Here is a 17,633-nt window from a genome sequence, read left to right as displayed (position 1 = left end):
GCATCATTTAGGTAGACTATATTTGAAGCTAGCATGTAACAAAAGATTACTGTGTGCTTGGCTTAACAATAATTGCAGTATTACATTTATTCCTCACAATAACTCTTTGTAATAGGTATTGTTATTGCCCTTTTTGTCAATCAAAGAACATAGGTACAGATTTAAATTTTTTTCTTATAACGCATAGCTAGGAAGGGGTGGCCAAGCATTCATTTAGATTCAGACAAGTCTGAATCCATGGACTATCTTGTCTTGCATTGTGGAAAAACTAAAATATTTTCATATAAGATGAAATTGAGACCTAAAGAATATTTAAAGGGATATAATTGTAAAATCAAATAGTGGAAAGGATAGGTTCTACCACACCCTCTAATAAGAGATCTGGGTAGAGGGAAGATAGAAATCTTGAAGAATTACAAAGAGACTGTTGAAGTAAACAAAAGAAAAGTTTACAGAGACTCAAATTATGTAGACCCGTATGTAATTTATGTCAAAATTCACCTTTGAAAAGAAGAAAATATGTCACAAAATGGATTTAGAGATTTATATATAACTTTTTCTTTCATATTTTGCTGTGTTACCCAAATTTTCTACCAGGAACATAGCATTCTTCTTTTTTTTGAAGTGACTTTTGAAATAAATAATACTAAATAGTATTAACATTTTACATAGTGATTTTTAAAAAGCTATGGGATTCACTGTTCCAAGGCATTATAAAAATGGAAAATATGAATAGGTCTTTTTAAACTAAGAATAAATTAAATTAAATGAATCAATAATAATCTTATGCATATTGACAATGTTTGTGAATGTGCGAGTAAAAGGTTGGATGTAAGTTCTCAAGGATTTCAGTAAATACACACTTCTAGCTTGGTGCAGTGGACTTAGCAGGGAGCTGCTAATCACAAGGTCGGCAGTTCAATGACACTACAAGAGAAAGATAAGGCTGCCTGCTACCACATCCATTTACAGTCCTGGAAATGCAAAGGAGAGGCTCTACTTTGCCCTGTGGGAATTCACTGTAAGTCAGATTCAACTCAATGGTAGTTGGCTTTTGGTTTGTTTACCTTTGGTCGGGGAACATCATGAAGAAAAGAGACTTTTAAAATGCACATGCTGACAAAATGTCACCACCCAGAGAATAAAAGGAGCCTAACCCAGAGTGGTTATTTGTTATGTTTTCATGTTGTAAAACCTCATTGACCACCCCCATGCCCAGTATCACAGATTCTAGGGATTCTCAGTAAGAAATATTTGACAAGGAAGGCTGACTATTTAGGTCATTTGGAAGTAGGAAGTAGAAATATTAAAAGAGCAATTATGCTAGAAATCACTTATTAAAACCTTTCCTAAGTGATTTTATACCACATATTTAATTGAATTATGATTCATCAATAGAGGAACTTCTCTTTTATATAATACAGTTTTTATTATTTAAGAAATGTTCTAATTCCTTAAGAAAAGGTCTAGTTTTTAAAGCAGTCATTAAAAAAAATATAAGAAACAAATGGAAATCCTAAAAGAAAACAAGCAAGAGTTATAAAAAAGATGTTCCCAGGGGGGAAAAGCAAAGAAACAATTAACAAACAAATAAAAAATACATAAACTTACTGGTAATTTAGGAGATACAAATTAAAACCCTAGAGATGCCATTTTTAAACTGACACATAGACAAAATATATATATATATCCATGCATTAAAAGGTGGTACATTACTTATAGAAGAATATTCTTTAAGAAGACCATATGATACAAGTTAGTAAATTAAAATGTACATACCAGTTGATGAAATATGTACACTGTTAGAGATTAGTATTAGAGTTATACCAACAAAATAATGTTAAGGTTAGACATTGCAACAGCGCCTATACAGCAAACAAAACCAAAAACATCAACAGCAAAATAACAACTCCCTACTTCAAAATGACCAAAATGTTTTTTCAGAAAGTTAACAGTAAAATAAGTGATGGCACATACTATATAGGTAGATATAGATAGATAGCTGTTATTTAATTGTCTATGCATTTCTATTTTAAAATGCCCATTTTTTAAAATCATTTTGTTAGGGGCTCATACAACTCATCACAATCCATACGTACATCAATTTTGTCTAGCACACTTGTACATTCATTGCCCTGATCATTCTCAAAACATTTGTTCTCCACTTAAGGCCCTGGCATCAGCTCCTCATTTTCCCCCCTCCCTCCCCACTGCCCCCTCCCTAAATGCCCATTTTTTTAAGGCAGAAAAAAAATCTTAGTTTCACCTGATTCTTGTAAGTAATGCTTAACGATTGAAGAAACTCCTTGGGGTGCCACAAAGTTCGCATTTCCATCTTTCACCACCATCCCTTTGATAGCAGAAGTCAGAGGCGTCAGGACCCCATGAGTTAACAGCTCATCATAAAAACTGAAATGAATTGAAATATACATAATGCAAACGCATACTATAATGAGTTCAAAAATACTGTATTTTTTCCCAAGAATTTTTAGGGGTTATAATTTTAACTCTTAACCAGCAATCTTTCTATGATGGACCCAATGTATGTGTTGTGTTCAATAAAACTCACAAGTCAGTTGAAGAACAGGAGTCTTTTAAGCATCATAGACATTAGCCAAAGGTCTATTTCCCCATGTTTTTCATAATTAAAGTCAAAAAATAAATAAACATACTGGCATACCATTTTACTCAGGTTAAGTATGTATTGCTAATACCATTAATGTTGATAATATAGCGACTGTATTAAAAGAAGCAGCATTAAAATATATCGGAAATGGATAAACTAACTATTCACATGCTACAACTAGTAGGACCTATTCCATTCCTCTCAATGAACTCACCTCTGGTGTACTTTGGCATAATAAGGAGTGCAGGTGATGTACTGGGCACCCAAGTCAGCCGTGCACTGTGGGTTATGCGGGCTCTTAATTGTAGTCATTCTTCCCCCTTCAAGTAATCCAAAGGAAAATGTCTTAGTGCATTAAAATGAGCTATTCACAACTAACACGACTCACCTTACATTACCCCCAAATGAATTACAAATTAATTAGAATGTACATTATTTTTTTTAATTTGATGGTTTTAATCATCTGAAATTATGAGGTAGCTACCAGAATTCAGTCACTGTGAGAATTGGGGTAGGTTAGGGAAAAACACGTGCCTACTCAGCATTGTTCAAAACTGCATTTGGTATGTGTTTATTAAACAAAAGGGAAAGTATTAAATAGCATAAAATGAAGAATGTAATTTCTCAGAATGAATGAATTACAATTTTCTTTCACACTTTATAATATAGATACTTTGCCTGCCTGTTCAAAGTTCTCTTTAAACTACTTCAATTTTATGACCTATATTAGGATCTGCGTTTGCTCAAAAAGCAAAACAAAACGCTCACTGCCATCTAGTCAGTTATAACTCACAGCAATCAATAGTGAACCACCTTTTGAGTTTCGAAATCTGTAAGTCTTTAAGGGGTCAGGGAGCTTCATCTTTCTGCCTAGGAGTGGCTTGTGGTTTGAACTGCTTACCTTGTAGTTAGCAGTCCAACACGTATAACTATACCACCTAGGCTCCTTCTGTTTTCCCTAACTGAAAAAAAAAATCCAAAGGGGGTATTTTTTATGAAAAAAAAGGGGGAGGGGGGTGGTGAAACTAGCAGTTCAGCTGTTTGCTTTACAGCAAGCCATTAAGGAGGCAAGGAGCCTACAGGGTCACTGAGTCAGAAGGCTCAATGACAGTGGCAGCCTCACCCCCAGAGCAGGGAACGGGCCAACACCAAGCTCCTCGGCTGAGAATTATACCAAGCCACCACCACTTTGAAATGTGTGTTTTTGTAGGGTGTATGTGTTACTTGATATGGTTTGGTAGGTGAATTCTGGGGCCTGGGGATGCTAAAAGGTTTCCATAGAAAGTTATGGTAATTTTCTTCTTAGCTTTACTGGACTTCTGCTTGTGAAAGGTTTCATAGAACACTGGTGGCAGTCAGTTAGTCAGACAGCGGGGGAGCCTGCATTGGCTTCTTGGAACCAGTTCTTTGGAAGTTTGGATCCAGGGGGGACCTTTCCAATCTGGAGAGAAGTGCAGACACGCAGGGTTAAGATGAATGCCCATTTCTTACGGAAGGTGGCAAGCTCAACCAGGCTTGGCAAACTGACCACGGCGCTCAGGATCATTCTAGAAAGTGCGAGCTGGATTGGAGGGTAGAGCCCAGGCCAGGAATGCCTCCGGTCACGTGAGGAGGTGGCACCGCGCCTGTTCGAAGGTGCAGGCGGTTCCTTTCATTTTCTCCCGTGAATTCGGGCCTCCTTGACTCACACTTCCTTTTCTCTGCTGCGTGCGGGCCTCGCTGACCCCTGCTGGGGCCCCGAGACGACCCACCTGAGTCCTCAGCCTGGTCCCACACGGAGAGCTGCAAAGGCCGGGTCGCCTCCCGCTTCAGGAGAGCGGCGCACACGCTTCCGGTCAGCCCGGCGCCCACGACCAGCACCCGCGCCATGGCCGCGTCGGGAACTGCCAGCGCGCAAGCCCAGCAACCGCGCTTCTCCCAGCCGGCGCGGGCCGGCACCTGGGCAGTCCCGGCGCCGACCTGCAGAGGGCAGAGTGGGGACCCGCCCGGAGCCACCGTCTGCCTGAAGACAGGGATGCGCCCAGCCCTGCTACCAGACAGCCGGTGTTGTAAAGGCGATGATGGAAGTCAAGTCAAGATGTGCTGTCTTATCATTTGATCTCCCTTTCGACCCATTTTAAAGCGGCTTCCATTTTGTATTTTAAGAGAAGGGGAAATATATGTGGATGAAGCCCCTGGTGGATCCTCTCTGACCACGGACCAGGGATGTGAACAGCCTGGGGATCATGCAGAATGCATTAGAAAGTGGATTGTTTGCAGAGGCAGTTAGGTTAAAATGTAGCACTTTATCATTTGATGTCCCTTATGATCCATTTAAATTTGTTGTAGGTGTTTTTGTCTTGTTTTGTTTTGCTTTCTTTTCGATTGAGGTTTTAACTTGATTGGAAGGTTGGTTGGTTGGTTTTTAGTGTTTCTTTGTTTTTTAAATGTTTTTCTGTATATGAAGGATAGGTACATCTAGAGGGACAGTAACTGGAGTTATGGCAAGGGAGGTTGGGGGGAAATGGGTAACTAATAACACGGAGTACAAGAATGAGGAAAATGTTCCAAAACCATGCTGTTTATTGCACAACTCTTCGTGATGTGATTGAACAATTGAGTTGCATGATAGGCGAATTATGCACCAATAAAATCGTTGAAAAATGAATAAGTGAAAGTGATCTCAGGGGCTGTGAAGAAGCTGAACGGGGTCAATGGCTGGTTTCCACAGCAAACTCTCATGGGCCTGCGGCCAATCAATGAGAGCCTGGAAATCCTGTGAGAACTTGCCTTGCCACAGAGTGATATTGACCATAATGCAAAATCCGCCTACTAGGAGATGGGTCAATGCTTGTCCAGACCTCTGCTTTCTTAATACTCTAGGTTTTAAAGTGCTGAAGGACATACCAGTGAGTCTGAAACAAACTTTCCTCTAGGCCTTAATGGGCACTATTCATATGTAAAATAGAGATTTTGGAATGGGGAGAGATGCTTCCTAACATCTAGTTCTAGAACTTTGCATAAGTCTTTTAACCCTCTTGAACCTCAGTTCTTTAAATATGTGAAATTGGAACAATATGCAAAATTGTGACAAAGATATTTCATTCAGCAGTAAATTGTAGCTCAGTCATCTCTTCAAAACTGATTCTACTTATGTCTAGCCTGGTGATGTCGTGGGTTATGCTATGTCAGCGGTTCCACCATCCACCTTTCCAACCTGAGATTCTACCACCTGCACTGCAGGATACAACTGAGGCTTTCTGCTCCCCAAAGATTTACAGCCTCATAAACCCGAAGGGTCCGTTCTGCTTTGTCCTTTAGGGTAGCCATGAGTCAAAACCATCTCCATGGCTCTGAGTTTGGTTTGGTGTTTGGTATCTTCTTCCATCTTCCTTATTCGATAGCCAACTTTCACAGGCATCTGAAGTAACTGAAAATCCCATGACTTGAGCCAGGGGCCCTTTTGTCTTCCTCAAACTAACCTGCTTGCTTTTCAATACTCTGAAGTGGCTTTGTGTAACAAATTTATCCAATGTAATGCTTCCTTTGATCTCTTGACTGCTGCTTCCAGGAGCTTTGATTGTGGATGCAAACAAGACAAAATCCTTGCTAATTTCAATCTTGTCTCCGTTTTTTCATGATGTGATCTATCAGTTCCATTGTGATGATTTGGACTTCTTCTGTTACATTGAGTTGTAAGCCATAGTGAAGGCTTTGATCCTGAATCTTCATAAGCAAGCGCTTCCAGTTCGCCTTACTTTCAGAAAGCAAAGCTGTGTCATCTGCATATCTCAGGTTGCTAATAAGCTTTCCTCCAGTCTTGATGTTGCATTCTTCTTCATACCATCTAGCTTCTTGGACGATTTGCTCAGCATGCAGATTCAGTAAGTATGGTGAGAGGCTACAACCCTATCACGCACCTTTCCTAGTTTTAAACCATGCAGTATTTCTTTGTTCTGCTTACACAACTGCTTCTTGATCTGTGTACAAGTTCCATAGGAGTAAGAGGAAGTGTTATCCATACTTCTCAAGATTATCCCTAGTTAGTTATGGCCCACACAGTCGAATGCTTTGGCATAGGCAATAAAACACAAGTAAACATCGTTTTGGTGTTCTCTGTTTTGAGCCAAGATCCATCTGACATCAGCAATGATATTTCATATCCTCTTTGGAATCTGGCCTGAACCTCTGGCAACTCGCTGTCAACGTAATGCAACAACTGTTGTTGCATGATCCTCAGCAAAATTTTACAATGCATTTTGATTGCATCTTTGATCAATTTCATACAGAGGAAACTGGTAACAATCTTCAATTTCTTCCTCTTTGGCATTAGTAGTTGGGGTATAAATTTGAATAATAGTCATTTAAACTAGCCTTCCTTATAAGTTTGTGAGCGTTATTCTCTCAATGACAGCACTGTATTCCATATTCTTTTGACAATGAATGTGACATCATTCCTTTTTAATTTGTTGTTCCCAGTATAGTAGGCCATACTATACTGTCCCAATCAAATTACCAATACCAGTCAATTCAGCTACTAATACTTAGAGTATCTTTCTCCAGAATACTCTATTCTTGACAACTTTCACTTTTTTCTAGACTCATACTTTGTACATTCCAATTTTGTATTATTAATGGAGGTTAACAGCTGTTTCTTGTCATTTTGATTCATGCTACATCAGCAAATGAAGTCTGAGTGCTTTATTCCGCCCATCTGAGTAAAGTCAACTCTACTATAAGGAGCAGCTGTCTCACAGTTTTATTTTGAGTGTCTTTGCAGCCTAAGAGGTTCGTCTTGCAACACTTATGCCACAAAGTGTACCAGTGGTAGTCATAAGGTCTTCGCTGGCCAACAGTTTTGGAAGTAGATTCCCAGGTCCTCCTCCATAGTCGATATTAGTCTATAAACTCAGCTGAGCCTCTTCCACCAGAGGTGATCCTCCTGATATTTACAATACCCAAGACAAAACCTTCAGCACCAAAATAATATGTAAGCCAAAACAGCACAACGAAATGACAGATACATTGTGGTCTGTCCTATTAGCCTGTTTTATTGTCTTCGGTTCACTTACCAGTTTTAGAAGTTATTTGTTTTTTTTCTAGTTTACTTATTGTGTATTTGATGTCTTTCTCCCACTACAATATAAGCATGAAGAAGGCAGAACTATTATATTCTATACAGGATAACTGGCATACTATATTATACTGTTCAATATTAAGATTATCAGAAACTACTAAATACCACAGACTGTTTCCCTAAGAAACCTTTGAGGGAAATATTTATGCAAATAGAATATTTAGGTGGTAATTTAGTTGGAAGATTTCATTATTACACATCCAGAAAGTGCTATTTTATAGTGTAACATGATTATAAGAATGCAAAATAACAGTCAACAAACATATCTAGTAGTATTCTGCACAGTTCTGCCTATACTAATTTATTTGCTATTCACATGCTGAATAAGAATTTATGGCACACCTAACATAAAACCAATATGGATGACCTCATATTGAATGATAAATAGCAAGTAAATATTCACAAAAATTCAACAGGAATATTTTTTGTGCCTAGAAATAATTTTACAGAATCAGGGATTTCATAGAATTTCAGTAGATTCTAAGCTCATGATGAGTTAACAGTGTAATAGAGCTGCCAAGGAAAAAGTAAATATGAACCTAAATTATGATATATAACATGTTCAGAACCAGAAATGTGTTAGTTTCACATTATTTAGATTGGTCATACCACACCTGGAATACTATGCTCATTGATAGATTCTGCAATTAAAGAAGACTATTCACAATTCAGTGCAATTCTAAAGAAAGGTGACCAGGAAGGGAAAAAGACTTTCGGGTAAAAAGGTGAAAAACCTTAAGGGAGAAAAAGAATTGGCCACTTTTACACTAAGGGGACCAGATTTTAACATTGGTAAAGCGGGACACCATTGATAAAACTCATATCCTGGTGAAATAGCCACATGGCAGCCGAAAACCGCATACCCTAGCTTGTAGTGCATTCTTTCCAAAAATCGGGACTTTTTAAAAGCACCACGGGACGCGGGGCAAATTGTTAAAAATCAGGACTGTCCCGCCAAAAGCAGAAAACTATGAACAGTTGAGTTTTGCTTAAGTTAAAGAATCTGTTCAAGGAAAAAATTGTAAGTACATTCATCTAAAAGTAAAATGAGTTTCCTCAGAAATTAGCTTTGTGTTTGGGATGTGGTCAAGCCAGAAGCATGAGCACTTCATGATGACTGTTATAAAAGTTATAAAATACTGTTATAAAAGTATTGGAGAGAACAGTGACCTTCAAGCTGAGATACATGCTAGGAGAGGATGACTTTCTAAAGGGTACACAGGCTTAAACAGTTTTAATGAAGCCAGACCCAGATCCTCAGCGATTAGGTTCTATTGACGTCTTTTTTCTTAGTGTCTTCTCTTTCACAAGGGCCTTTCAACTATACAAACGGAGACATATCTCTAATACTACATCGGGAATTACGTATTTTAAGAAGTAAAAACTTCTGATTTGACAAAGGACTATTTCAAGTATTGGAGTTCGTATTTGTAAAGTGAACAATGGGCAGTTACAAATTCTTCCAAATTGGATATCTGGTTTTTTTTTCAATTTAAGCTAAATGAAAGGAAAGCCCAATAAAATTATCAAATGAAATGTATTTAAAAATTTTTGTAATTGTAGTAATGATAGCACAATTCTTTTTAATATAACTATTGAATTGTATGATATGTACATTATATTTTTAAAGGGTTATTTATTTATTTATAATCATTTCATCAGGGCCTCATACTACTCTTATCACAATCCATACATCCATCCATTGTGTCAAGCACATTTATACATGTGTTGCCATCATCATTCTCAAAACATTTTCTCTCTGCTTGAGCCCTTGGTATCAGCTCCTCATTTTCCCCCTCCCTCCCTGCCCGCCCCCTCATGAACCCTTGATAATTTATAAATTATTATTATTTTGTCATACCTTACACTGTCTGATGTCACCCCCCCCTGTCTGTCCCCCAGGGAGGGAGTTATATGTAGATCCTTATGATAGGTTCCCCCCTTCTACCCCAGCTTCCCCTTACCCTCCTGGTATTGCCACTCTCATTATTGGTCCTGAGGGGTTTATCTGTCCTGGATTCCCTGTGTTTTCCATTCTTTTCTGTACCAGTGCACATGCTCTGGTCTAGCCGGATTTGAAAGGTAGAATTGGGATCATGATAGTGGGGCGGGGCGTGGCCAGGAGGAAGCATTAAAGAACTAGAGGAGAGCTATATATTTCATCAGTGTTATACTGCACCCTGACTTGCTCGTCTCCTCCCCTGCAACCCCTCTGTAAGGGCATGTCCAGTTGCCTACAGATGGGCTTTGGGTCTCCACCCCACACTCCCTCTCATTCATAATGATATAATTTTTGTTCTTTGATGCCTGATACCTGATCCCATCGACACCTCATGATCACACAGATTGGTGTGCGTCTTCCATGTGGGCTTTGTTGCTTCATGGCCACTTGTTTATCTTCAAACCTTTAAGACCCCAGACGCTATATCTTTTGATAGCCGGACAACATTAGCTTTCTTCACCACATTTGCTTATGCACCCGCTTTGTCTTCAGCGATCGTGTCAGGAAGGTGAGCATAATGGAATGCCAGGTTAATAAAGCAAAGTGTTCTTGCATTGATGGAGTACTTCAGTGGAGGCCCAATGTCCTTCTGCCACATAGATCTATTTCCCCATTATCCCATATAAATATATTTACATATGTACATGCCTGTATTTAGACCTCTATAAATGCCCTCTGTAAGTGCCCTTTGCCTCCTAGTTCCTTCCTCTCTTTCTTTTACTTTCCTCTTGTCCCACTATTATGCTCAGCCTTCATTTGGGTTTCAGTAAAAATAATTTTCAATGATGGATTGCTCATGTTTTCATATAACTTACACTTAAGCTTAATAGTTCATTTAAATTGGTGTAGTGGTTATATGTTGGGTTGCTGACTGCAAGGTCAACAGTTCAAAACTACCAACTGCTCTGCAGGACAAAGACAAAGCTTTCTGCTCACGTAAAGAGTTACAGCCTCAGAAACTCACAGGGGCAGTTCTACCCTGTCCTATAGGGACACTGTGAGGCAAAATGGACTCAATGGCAGTGATTTTGAAGTTTAAAAAAAAATCCTTATGTACTGCTATAAGTAGGGACCTTGCTGCTTAGACAGGCTAAGGAACCTGCCTTCGTTCAAAAGCTCCACTTCTAGTGGAGCTGGGAGTTTGTGCCACCTGCCGCATATAGTGTCTAACTTATGATACAAGGATTGCGGCTGTTAGGTGACATCTAGCTGGCTCCAACTCACGGTGACCCTATTTATCACAGAAGGAAACACTGCCTGGTCCTCTGCTACCTCACCATTGCTGTTACATTTACGCTCATTGTTGCAACCACTGTGTCGATCTATCTCCTAGCGGGCCTTCCTCTTTATCAATGTCCCTCTACTTTACCCACCCTGATGTACTTCCCCAGGGCCTGGTCTCTCTGCACAACATGTCCAAAGTGGGTGATGCAACATTTCGTCATCATTACTTCTAAGGAGCATTTTAGCTGTACTTCTTCCAAGAAAGATTTGTTTGTTTTTTCAGCAATCCATGGTATTTTTAATAGTCTTTGTTCAGAGGATATATAAAGAAGTTTCCATCTTCTCTGGGATCTCTTCATTGTTTACTTTTCTACAAAGTGTTACAGTCTTGAAAACCCACAGGGGCAGTTCTACCCTGTCCTACAGGGTCACAATGACTTGGCATCAACTCGATGGCAGTGCGTATTTTGGGTTTTTAGAAAGAACCTTAGTGTTACAGTTTTGCCGTCATAAAGTTTAGGAGACCCAAAAATCACATTACTATAATGAAAACGAGATCAAGACATTCAGAGGCTAAGCTAATGAAAGTAATCCAAGCTTCTGACTCACCCTATCCCCACCTGCTTGAAATACTCTTGAAATACATGCTTTTAAGCACTTATTAATAAATGTAAGCATGTATTAATAAATGTTCCCAACCCCCATTAAAAAGCAAACAGCAAAATGTCTAAGCAATTCTGACTAAGACAAATCCTATAAGACAGAGGAGAACTGCCTCTTTACATTTCTGGCACTATAAATCTTAACAAGAGCAGAAAGCCTCATTCTTCTCCATGGAGCAGCTAGTGGTTTTGAACTACAGATCTTGAGGATAAAAGGCAGAGTAACCCACTATGCCATCAGAGAACAAGCTTTCAAATTCCAACCTCCTATGTCTATAGTTATCTAATTTGAGAGTAAAATGGTATTGCTTGTTATAAATTTTAATACTATAAACTTCTTTTTGTTCATAGAGCCTAAAAAATGTAGTACATTTTTACAGCGATATATGTGGTCCTTCTTCTTGGAACTACTCATGGTCTCTGTCAAAAATCTGTAAACCCTGAATCAAATATGAATATTGTAAGTTTTAAAAAATAATTGCTGAAATAGCAAAAATTGATACTCTTTAAATCCTGGAGTTTTTTGTTTTTCATGAACAGAGCTACACTTAAACTTACATATCTGCAAACACATATTTTTATATTGGTCAGATAATAACCTTTATCTAATATTCTATATATTTAATTTCCCTGTTAGCTTCATCTTAACTCTGTAATGAAAAATATATATAAATACATAGATACTTCATGATAGACAGAAATTCTATGTGTACACATCAAGGTTTTGAACCAGTTCAATCAAGTTTGAGCCCTCGCTGATAAATCCCCAAGTATGTTGAATCAGAATCTAGATTTTAACAAGATTCTAAGTGATTCTTTTAGATCATGTTAATTTATAGATTGAATCTTATATATACATATATATTAAAACATGAATACAATTTTTGCTGTGATTTTTAATAATATAAACTTCCTTTCATACATAGATCCCAAATGTGAACCTGTTCATGGTGATCGATTTGGTCTTTTACAAACTCAACAGCCATTGAATCAGTTCTGACTCAGAGAAACCCAGTAGATTAGGGGAGAACTGCCCTAGTGGGTTTCTGAGATTGTAACTGTTTTGGTCCTTATTGAATATATGAAGTGGCTTCAAAAAGTTCATGAAAATGAAAAATAGTGGATATTTTTCCAAAAAAATTTTGAGTCTCCATTGTGTGTGCACCTTAAATTTAATGGGCCCAGCAGAACCTCTCAGAAGGCAGTTTTGATGGGACCTTTACTTTGAAGGCACCTTAAGACAAGTGTATTTTTGAGAATATTTGTCTGCAGCCATGTATTGATCACAGAGATATGTTCAAAAACGTTTTATTTGGGATAAACCCATGCATGTATGGGTAGGAATTGATGGCATTAGTAGGAATAGTTCCTGATTCACCCTTTTATATGTATATATGTATGTATGTATGTATGTATGTATGTATGTATGTATAACAAATACACATACATACAAAGTTATGGTGACTCAGATATTTGAATAATGTACATATTGGGAACAGAGTAAGCTATTGGGAAGTTTGATAAGCTGTTTAAATTATTTAACATAAAAAATGATTATCTGAAATGTAAACCCCTACCTAATTCACATAGGCCCGAAGTCGAAGGAGAATGCTAATATTATTACACAATGAATGTGAAAATAACAAACCATTTAACTTAATTAACTGAGAATCTTCTATTAAAAGTCCTGTTTTTCATTTATACAGAGCCAAATTATTTCCTACTGGGGTTACCCCGATGAAGTGTATGATGTTGTAACTGAAGATGGTTATATACTTGGCCTTTATAGAATCCCTCATGGGAAGACAAACAGTAACAATTCAGGTAATATTAAATTCAGAGTGTATTAGAGACTATCTGGGGTCTGCGGTTCTCAAGTGTTCCACATTTTCTAAGTGGTTGTAGAACAAGAAAAGGATCATAAGTTTAAATGAAGTTAGCTTTTCATTGGTGTCCCTGTATACCTCAGAGGATGGTCTGATTCTCCACTGACTTCCTGCTTCTTAGTGGTGAAAAACAAGTTTTCTTCTGATTTTCTGTGTAGGTTACTCTGCTCATGCATCCTTAGAGACTACCTGACTGGTTTGAATGTGTGTGTGTGTGTGTGTGTGTGTGTGTGTGTGTGTGTGTGTGTGTGTTTGTTTTTTATAAAGAGTTAGAAAGTCCCTAAAACTTAACATTATTGTTATTATTACTATTTTGATTTGAGGAAAGACTTACTGGGAAACAGCTCAAGGTTTCAAAACTCTCCTCTCTCGCTTCTTATCACACTCACAAGAAAGAATTCAGATGAGAGACAGTATTCAGACCCCAGTCAGAAGACAGTTTTGAATGAAATGAGTGAGTTTATTAAGGTGGTACTTTAGGGCGAAACACCAATGGGTTCCAGAAAATCTTGGACCCTGTGGCATGAAGACTCAGGTTTTTAATGCCATCAGTGGCAGGCCTTCTGCTATTGGCTGGTTATCTGTAGCATCCCTTCCGATTCCAGGTATGTGCTCCCCTGCCCACTCAATTTCATGCTGTATCTTTGTTGCCAGGCTCAGAAACCAAGGTCAATCAACCATTGTGAGGGTAATGTGAGCATCCTGTCTTTCCCTGCCTAAAACCATTTACTAACTCTGTCTCTCCCATTAATAAGAAAATGTCTTATGTGCATTTCACTTTCCTTTGTACAGGGTAGGCATGGGGAAATATGCCTCCACCTGTCTTTTGGGTTAGGATTCTTTCCCCTTTGCGCAGTTCTGTCTAACAGGGAGGAGCCCTGATGGTGTAGCGGTTATGCACAGGGTTGCTAACCATAAAGTCAGCCGTTCAAAACCACCAGTCCCTCCAAGGTAGAAAGACAGGGCTTCTGACGCCCGTTAACAGAGTCTTAGAAACTCACAGGGGCAGTTCTACCTTGTCCTATAGGGTTACTAGGACCTGATGGCAGTGCCTTGGCTCTATCAATGGGTAACAATGCCCTTCCCAGTGTGAATGACTCCCCTCTGACAATAACAACAGGATACACTCGGTGGCAGCCTCAGAGCTCTTTATCCCAACCTCGAGTGCATACCTGTCAGCAGACGGTGGTGCAAAGTTCACTAAGGATATTGTGACCAATCTACCATTCACTAGCTGAAGAGGGAACATACTACTTTTGTTTGTTCATCAAATTGCCCAAGTTTGCCCCAAAGCTCAGGATTTCTCTCAGCAAAGAGTGTTTCTCTTGGGATGTTCTCTCAAGTTCCTGTTTCGAACAGTACTTTAGAAAAGGTACTTGAAACAACGTCAATCAGTGTAACGTGGATGGTGAGAAAGTTCCTGTGTAGTTACAAGGCCTGTAGAAGAACTGGAAGAACTTAGAGATCACTTTAAAACAGTAAGTGCTCCCGAAAGCAAGGCTTCACACTCCCCTTATTCCTGTTCTGTTCCCTGCTGAGAATAGGCATTCTCTTCTCCATCACTACCTCTTCATGTATACTAAATCAGAATCTACATTTTTAACCAGATCCTCAGAGAGCCTCACAGATCCCCTGGGATTTTCTTAAGAGGCACATTCTGTGGTTCAGCGTATCTGGGGTGGAAATTCAAATTCTCAGCATGGGTGGAACTAGAATGAATTGTTTTGAAGCTCTGCCAGAAACAGCACAAGGCCAGGATTAAAGTGCATTTGATTTATTGGGTGTGTAATATTAGGATAAACAAAACTAAAAACTAAAAACTTACTACCGTGCCAGTAAGTTGATACTGACTCATAGTTCCCCTACATAGGGTCTGAGACTCAATCTTGACAGGAGCAGCATCCCCATTTTTCTACTGTGTTGTGGCCAGTGGTTTGAAACCAGTGTCCTTGCAGTTAGCAGCCTAACACCTAGCCTCTGGGAACTCAAAGCAACATGGAAAAAACGTCTTAGATGTAAGGAAGGATATGACGTAGCTGCAGTCTATCTGTAGGTAGATCCTAGAAGAGCTCAATGGATTATACCACAATGGTGGTCCTATGGTGAGGGGAGGGTGCCAATTTTGTGCATTTGCACATTCAATAGCCATTGCTTCTAGAAAGAGGGAAAATCTGAATGAAGCAATTCCTGTTCAGCCTAGGGCTTTTCTACAGAGAGAATGGGAAACCTGAGCCCGTAGAAAGCGGCACTAGCAGTAGCTAGGGGGAACAGTAGACCTGCTTAGTAAAGAAGATCTAGGCAGGGGACACCTACAGCATCAGCTGGAATTATCCCTCCATCCAGGTGTAGAGCCCCCAGAATTCGGATTGTTTATGATTTCTTGGAAAAGTTGCAAAAAGAAAGTTAGTGGGGCAAATTATGATTCTATTGTTATGAACTCAGGTCTAAGATGGGCTGTCACTGTTGCAGTCAAAGACAGACACTAGATCGATTTGAGAAACTCTGTATTTTTTCTGCAAGCTGGAAACAGGGAAACTGGGGCTTGCTACCTCCAAACGTCTTAAAATATCCAATGAAAATCAAGCCAGTTATATACCCCAAACTATCTGACACAAAGTAGGTTTTGCAATGATCACAGGAAACAAATTATCTACTCTACATTTCTTCAGGGGTTAGAGACCACTGACCCCTGAAGTCTCATGCTCCATTGTTTATCTAAGTAGTGCCTGACTACTTAGCTTAATGGTCTGGCTTACCACCTTCCTGAGTGAGAGCATCCCTACTGATAAAGTTTAAAAGGAATTTTTACTGCAAGGGGAGGGGCTTTTATAGTGGATGTCCAACAGATTCGATCTTAAATTGTGCTATCTTCTAGTCTTTTGATTAGCGTAAGCGGACTCTTTCACACTCCTCTGTCAATACCTGCTTTTGTAGCTGGACCTAAGGTCATAACTGGTGTTCCTAGAGTCCCTTTTCCATCACCTATTCTTGGTCCCTCTTTCTCTTAAATGGTTTAGATACTGAGTGAACAAGGCCCTAAGGCCTAAAGAGCACCACCATTCTTATCAGGCCACAGTTGCTGCATTTGCACCGTATCAGTTAAACCATGGGCCCCAACAACCTGCCCTCAGAGTTAATTCTGACTCCTGTGGCCCAGCCTGCCATGGGAACAATGGGGTATTCATTTATGATGATTAGGGTCATTTACCTCTGCCAATAGAGCAGGGGTGGAACAGAGGACATGATTAAACAACAATAGGGTCTCAACAGGAGACTAGCTGCAGCTTGGCTTCTTTGGAAATACAAAACATAGAGTACCCCCACAATGTTTGTCAGGCCTTGAAGTAAGGGAGTGACCTTTTTTACCTTCACATTAGTCAGTTGGTGATTGTGGGTTACCACTCCCTCACTATGGGTACCAGGAGTGCTTGCCTCTAGAAGGGAGTGTTTTGTACTCTTAGCCATTGACGCAGGGGCTAGGGAATGGCAGCACCCCAGTAGCACACCAATAGTATCTAGTAGAGTAGAGAGTAGTTGATTTTGTATCAATTGCAACATGGGCCTGGAGTCCCATTCAGCACTTCTTTCAAGTTTTCAAAAGGAGCTGTTTCCCAAATTTTGGAAATAAATTATGTGCTGAAGAACTTCTATTAGATGATTACTCATGGTGATGTTGGGATTAAAGATGACTGTAAAATATGATCTTAAATTATGTAATGTAAAAGTGGAAAATCCTTATAACATATGAGGATAAGCCAAGCCACAAAGTATTGCTACTGCAGTTCCAGTTCATATATGCATCGGTTTATTACAAACAAGACATGTTTGAACATGCCACTGGAAGCAGTGGATGGCTGAAGAAACAAGGACACTTTTATTTTTTCCTTTTGAGGGAAAACTATTTTGAGGTTTGGTCTAGTATCAAATTTTTAGCAAGACTCAAGAGGATATCCTATCAAATCATTGAAGCTCTGCAACAAACAGAAATGGTGATTTACATAAAAACAACGGATTTTAGGTGGATCAAGCATTGTAAGGAGGACAGGAAAGACCTTAAAGATGATTCAAGAGAGGGAAGTCCATCACCCTTGACAAATAACGAAGCTGTGGCTGGAGT

General features: G+C 39.2%; 2 protein-coding genes across 3 annotated transcripts in view; one reads left to right on the top strand and one right to left on the bottom strand.

The window, feature by feature from the left end:
- The window catches only part of RNLS (renalase, FAD dependent amine oxidase), a 388,763-nt gene extending 384,268 nt beyond the window's left edge, over window positions 1-4,495 (bottom strand). Inside the window, exons 1-3 of one of the 2 annotated variants that reach the window (XM_004701363.2) lie at window positions 4,378-4,495; window positions 2,841-2,946; window positions 2,267-2,409 (exon numbers count right to left, since the gene is read on the bottom strand). In XM_004701363.2, coding sequence (XP_004701420.1) covers window positions 2,267-2,409; window positions 2,841-2,946; window positions 4,378-4,495 — 367 coding nt within the window. Of the gene's footprint in view, window positions 1-2,266; window positions 2,410-2,840; window positions 2,947-3,527; window positions 3,590-4,377 lie in introns of those variants that run through there. The other variant, XM_045291539.1, reaches the window with a different exon arrangement.
- Window positions 4,494-17,633, top strand: part of LOC101642542 (lipase member K-like) — a 47,426-nt gene continuing 34,286 nt past the window's right edge. Inside the window, exons 1-3 of the mRNA XM_013004217.1 lie at window positions 4,494-4,674; window positions 12,011-12,090; window positions 13,337-13,454. Of these exons, the coding sequence (XP_012859671.1) occupies window positions 4,494-4,674; window positions 12,011-12,090; window positions 13,337-13,454 (379 nt within the window). The remainder of the gene's footprint in view (window positions 4,675-12,010; window positions 12,091-13,336; window positions 13,455-17,633) is intronic.

The sequence above is a fragment of the Echinops telfairi genome, unplaced genomic scaffold (genome assembly GCF_000313985.2).
Source record: "Echinops telfairi isolate 266 unplaced genomic scaffold, ASM31398v2 ScPeMD7_70;HRSCAF=299, whole genome shotgun sequence".
NCBI classification, from domain to species: Eukaryota; Metazoa; Chordata; class Mammalia; order Afrosoricida; family Tenrecidae; genus Echinops; species Echinops telfairi.
The sequence above is the reverse complement of the archived record's forward strand: the minus strand, read 5'-3'. Positions and strand labels throughout refer to the sequence as shown.